Below are 5311 nucleotides of genomic sequence, written 5' to 3' on the forward strand. Positions count from 1 at the left end.
CTCACCGCTGAGAGCACTCAGGCCGGGAAGCTCCTGAATCAAGTGACCTGACGGCCCTCGGGGAAGCCAGTCTCCTGCCCCGTGACCCTCTGCGGAGACCGAGCCTGTGTGAACACCCACGAGGCAGAGGCCACCCGTGGCCCTGCACCCAGAGGTACACACTAGCACCTCCTCTGGCCCCTGTGCTGGCCCTTGGCCAAGGGAGGCCTCCGAGCCTGTCCCTTCTTGTCCCTAGTCCCAGTTGGAAGGGGGACACACACGGGATGGGAAGGAGAAGCAGCACAGGCCTGGCACAGCTGCGGTGGCCTCAGCACCAGCGCACGTGGCCCCAAGCCCTCCTCTCCCGCCTCGTCTGCCGTGTGTGGTGACAGGAGGTTAGCCACGGCCACGGCTCCTATGGGGACACCGAGACGCACTTGCTTCCCAGTCTGTATGACGCGGGGTCCCGCCCTCCACTTCTGGGGCCACATTTCTCTGCACACTGACAGTGCTGGCCAAAGGGCTGCGTGGCAGCCCCGCCCGTCTCGGAAAGCACAGGGGGCTCCGGGCGGCAGGCTTTGGGGAAGAAGCAAAACCCTAGCCAGCTGCTTCTGTTATAAAGCAAGACATCGCTCCGGGAATCTTGTAACATCCTCCCTCCACGTAACCGACTTTTCTAATTCAATCCACTGCCTCCAGGCTGATCCCAAGCTCCGCTGGTCAACTTTACAGAACCTCAAGTGGCTGCGTGTAAGAACCTAACATGAGTCCTGCGGACATTTGAATTTTTCCTTTTATTCTAGTTCACAGTTCTTGAGGCATAGCTTTGCTTCAGCAGGAAGGATACCAGAGAGAGGAGAGACACCTGGGAGGGGAGGCAGACAACCCCCCGCCCCCCAGCCAGCTTCAGGGAGAGTGCAGGGTCAGCTAGCGCAGCTGGTGCCAGCACCATGGGGGCCGGGCCCCGCAGCAGCCAGGGGACACCCTCAGCTCTGGGCCAGCTGGGCAGCACACAGAACCTCAGCTCCCCCCGCAAGGAAGGGGCTCTTCCAGGGCCCCCGCTGCCAGAAGAGAAAGTGCCCCCAGCCGGAGGGGAAGGGCCTTCCCCCAGGTGAGTCCCCGCTGGCCCACGCTGGAGAGCAAACCAGACACGCAGCATGGAAAACACCAGCCTATCAGTCAGCCAAAAGCTGCATCCCGAGGGTTCCAGGCAACTTCAGCTCCTGGGGGACCAAACGCCGTGTCCACTGCCCAGCACCAGCAGCCTGGAGGTGCCTGCACCCGAGGGAAGCATGACTCACCCTTGGGGCAGAAAGAGGCAACCTTACCCCTGCCCAGGACTCACTGTGGCTACCGCAGGCCAAGGCCCTGGGATCGGCCCTGAGGCCGAGGGGTGAGTGGGAGTGCGGGCCGCCCAAGCTCGCACTGACCCGTTCTGGGTAAAAGCAAGGGCAAGGTGCTCTCGACGCCCTGGAGGGAGGCGTCCGCCTGGGCCCGCGCCTCTAGAGCAGCCCCTCGGGGGCCCGCAGGCCCCAGTACAGCGCACAGCCCATGTCGTCGACGTCCTCTTCCCGCAGGCCGTCCAGGAGATTCACGCCACGGCTGAAGTGGCAGGGCAGGCTGGCCCGCTCAAGGCTGCCGATGAGCAACTCCAGGGCCTGCAGGAAGCGCTCCCCCAGGGCCTCCTCACCCCAGTCCACTTCCTGCTCGCCCAGGTGCAGAACCACCTGGGTCAGGGGGCCGCGGCCCAGCCGCCCCAGCGCCGGGTGACCACGGCAGACGCCGCACAGCAACAGCAGCAGCCGCCGGCGGGTCCCAGCGTCGCGCTCATCCAGGGCCCGCAGCTGGGCGGCCTCCGCCGGGTACCAGTCCTGCAGCCAGAAGTTGCCGGCCAGCCCCTCCAGGGGCCAGGCCAGCAGGAGGCCTCCGGCCTGGGCGCCAGCGATGGCCAGGAGCACGGCCACGGGGAAGTCCAGACACTCGTGCTGCACCTCGAGCAGCAGTTCCTCCGAGGCCACGCGCGGCCGGATCAGGCACCCGAGGAGGCTGCCGATGGCAGGCCAGTTGACGGAGGCGGTCAGGACCTGGCGGAGCAGCCCCAGCAGGACCCGGGAGGAGAGGTAGCCGCCCACCAGGAAGCGGTCCCAGGGGCTGCTCCCGCGGGGGTGGAACTCCAGCTGAGTCCTGCGCACGGCCCAGCAGCGAGGGTCCCGGGCTACGGTGTCCACACCAGGCACCAGGCTCCACAGGCCAGGCTCCAGCGCCAGGGGCACCAGGAGACGCACGGGGTCGGCGGCCCCCGCCTGCAGCCCGTCGTAGAGCGGCCCGCCAGGCACAAGCGCCCCGAAGGGCAGTTCTGGGAACTTGTTCCGCAGGTAGGCCTGCAGCTCCAGGGCAATGTCGCCGGCCAGCTGCTTGGCCAGAGCCACGTGGGCAACTGGCATGGTCACGTGGTCCCGCTCGAACGCCAGCAGCTTCTCCTGGAACGTCAGGCACATCGACGGCGCCGGGGAGCAGAGCTGAGGCGACGTTGGGGGTTCTGCGTCTGCAGGCCCCTCTGTAGAGTGAAGGGGAGGGGGGCCGTGTCAGAGGGATGTAACGTGACCACCTGAGAACGCACCAAGCTCAGGTCCTCACGCACAGCGAGCGCCTGATGACAGTTTCTCTTTGTCCAACGGCCTGAGGCTGAGACGGCTTCACGCACGGTGGGAAACAGGCCCCCACCTGAGGGCCCCGCCGTCCTAACGCTGCCACCTTGCTCCAGTGCCACCCCCCACAGACCACGTGTTCTGGTGGCTGGAGCTTCGGCACCACCCAGGAGGGGAAAGGACAGACAATTATGTCATTAAACACTCAGGGAGCCCACGGCCCTGGGGGAATAGGGACCCAAATGGGTCACATGGTCAGTCAGGGGCAGGGCCTGGCTGCGTCTCCTGAACGTGACCACCAAGAGGGGACCCACCCAGGTCAGAGAGGAAGGGGTGCCACTCACCTGGGGCTGAGGGTGAGGGGGCCGGGGGTGGCACGGGCTGGCTGAGGGCTGCGGGCCGGGGCTGGGGCTGGAGGCGTGGTGTGGCCTTGAGCAGGCCCAGTTCCTGCCAGCTGTCCTCCAGGCACGTGGAGTCCCGCTTGGCGTCCTCCTCGTCCCGAGGGCTGGTGGCCCTGTCGATGAGCTGCAGGCAGAGTGACAGATGAGACAGCTGAAGCCTGGGCAGGAACGGCAGAGCCGAGGGCAAAGCCAGGCTGGTGGGGTAGAGGCAGGTGCGGCCTCGGGCAGTCCCACCATCGCCGCCCCGCTCTGGGAGCCCCAGGGTCACTGGGCCAGCCCGGCCTTACCCGCTTCACAGCCAGGGTGGCAATGCCCAGCACAGCAGCTCCGCCCACCCCCAGCACCAGGCGGGCATTGGCCAGAAGGAAGTCCACGGCACCGCCCAGCACCTCGCCGTCACGCCGCTTGCCCCGATTCTGGGAGAACTCCGCCATGGTCAGTCTGCCTGTGAGGGAGCCAGGGTGCAGGGACTGCTCAGCAAGGGGACCAGCCTGGCAGCAGGGCAGGTGCTCTGGCTGCCATCACGCTGGGATCACTGAGTAGAGCCCACGAGGGGGCTTCCTGAGAATTTCTGAGGAGAAAGGGGCCACTTGCAGAGTTTCTTGGGAGGAGATTGGCAGCTGCAAACAACACCCCCCCCCCACCCAGACAGGAGGGCTCACGGAGAAAGGACTCAAGGCCCACGGCAGGTCAGAGGAGAGGGACCATCTCCCCCATCCCACCCTCCTGGCCCCCCGACGTCGCCAAAGACCATGAGGTGGATCTTATCGACACCCCCCCCATTCTACCAGGAAATGGGCTGCTGACCCACACAGTGAGTGTTGGGGGCTCAGACCCACAACTGCAAAACCCCTGGACTCTTGCCCACCGCTATGGCCAGGTCCTGGGAGCGGCCTCATCCTGGTTCCTAACCAGGCTGGCACTGCAGGAGGAAACCAAGGCCCAGAGAAGACCACGGCTTGAGGTCCCATGCAGCCTGCCCCGGACAGCCACTCAGGCCTTTGGGGGGACCTCCGTGAAGCTCAGGGGGCCAGCTGCCCCCCAAATCTCAGCAAAGCAGCCCCCACAGACAAGGCTACCAGGTCAGAGAACGGGACAAGTGAGATGGCCCAGGCTGCCCTGGGGGCAAGAGCTTCCTGTCAACAGGTACGTGCCAGACAATGTTGAAAGCACCGCTGCAGCAAGGTAACTCTAAAGACCACAAACAGGGCTGGCCCAGTGCCCTGGACAGGGGCCTCTCGCCTCTCGGGCTTAGGACAATGGTGGGTGGGAAGCCGACCTCAGCTGCTGGGAGCCCAGGCAACAGAGGTAAGCTGAGGGCCGGAATGCCCCAGATGAGGTTTGCTCATCTGTAAGATGGAGCAGGTGCGATGAGGAAAGGTCCAACGTGAGGAACCCCAGAGTGTGGGGCTGGGAAAGCAGATATCTCCGCCAGGCCAGTGTGCTAAGCCCCAGCTCCAGACTGTTACAGGGAACCTGCCCTCAGGTCCGGAGCACTGAGGAGGTGTGACCAGGGGACAAGCCCAGGGGACCAGTCAGATGGCCAGGCAGGACTGTCTCGCTGAGAACGCCCGAGCAGATGACCCTGAGCTCAGAACCAAGTCAACCCCAAGGACTTCTGCCGCCCTGCTCGCGGCGGGTGCCCGGGCTCGGTTGCCAGGTGGGGCCGGCAGCCCCGCACCCCCCCCACACCCCCACCCCTCTCCCAAGCTAAAAATAGGCAAGAAGGCCGGGGGGTGACCCAGCGTGGCCCCGCGGCGGCTCCCTCGTCGCGGATCAGTACTGCCACCCGCCTCCAAGCTGTAAAGCGCTCAAAGACCCTGCCTGCCTGAGCTGGGTCGCGCAGACCCCAACCAGGAAGGGGAGAGGGCGAGGCGGGGCCTCCCCTCCCTCCCCTCCTCCAAGCCCCGGCCGCGAGGGTCACCGAGGCCCTGGGAACGCCGGGATGGACCCGGGACGGACCCAGGACGCGACCCGACCTCTGCCCGGCCCCGGCTCTTCCCCGGTGCTCCCTTTCCTGGCAGGGACCGCGCGGCTGGCGGAGGCCGCACCCCGTGCCCCGGCCGTACCTGCGTCGCTGCTTCGGCGCCCCGGCCGGGGGACGCAGGGGGCCGCTCGGGCCGCGCCACGGGGCCGCCTGGGAATGGAACGTAGAGGAACCAGGAGCCGAACGCCGAGGCCGCGGTCGGCCGAGGGCCCGGCGCTCGCAGACGGGCAGGCCTCGGCTCCAATCGGGGCACTCGACGCCCGCGCCCACGTGCCACCCTGAGGCCGCCTCGGCCA

General features: G+C 66.7%; 1 protein-coding gene across 2 annotated transcripts; it reads right to left on the reverse strand.

Annotated features, from left to right (window-relative positions):
- Positions 1 to 754: 754 nt before the first annotated feature.
- MIEF2 (mitochondrial elongation factor 2) lies at positions 755 to 5230 on the reverse strand. Of its 2 annotated transcripts, none has more exons than XM_082443388.1 (4): positions 5098 to 5230; positions 3316 to 3473; positions 2972 to 3152; positions 755 to 2536 (listed from the first exon to the last, which is right to left on the reverse strand). In XM_082443388.1, the coding sequence occupies exons 2-4, from the start codon at positions 3460 to 3462 to the stop codon at positions 1482 to 1484; spliced, it is 1383 nt and encodes a 460-aa protein (XP_082299514.1). In that variant the 5' UTR covers positions 3463 to 3473; positions 5098 to 5230; the 3' UTR covers positions 755 to 1481. The 2 variants fall into 2 exon arrangements, with proteins under 2 accessions (XP_082299514.1, XP_082299513.1); XM_082443387.1 differs by having other exon boundaries at positions 3316 to 3599; positions 5098 to 5228.
- Between the last annotated feature and the right edge of the window lie 81 nt (positions 5231 to 5311).

This window comes from Balaenoptera physalus, assembly GCF_965194825.1.
Source record: "Balaenoptera physalus genome assembly, chromosome: 20".
In the NCBI taxonomy this organism is placed as follows: Eukaryota; Metazoa; Chordata; class Mammalia; order Artiodactyla; family Balaenopteridae; genus Balaenoptera; species Balaenoptera physalus.

Bases quoted from the DNA above. Each gene is read 5' to 3' on its own strand.
- MIEF2 (XM_082443388.1), bottom strand. From the start codon at position 3,462: ATGGCGGAGTTCTCCCAGAATCGGGGCAAGCGGCGTGACGGCGAGGTG. The intron at 3,153-3,315 runs GTAAGGCCGGGC...CTCTGCCTGCAG, and splicing joins CCACCCTGGCTGTGAAGCGG to CTCATCGACAGGGCCACCAG. The intron at 2,537-2,971 runs GTGAGTGGCACC...TTCACTCTACAG, and splicing joins CCCCTCACCCTCAGCCCCAG to AGGGGCCTGCAGACGCAGAA.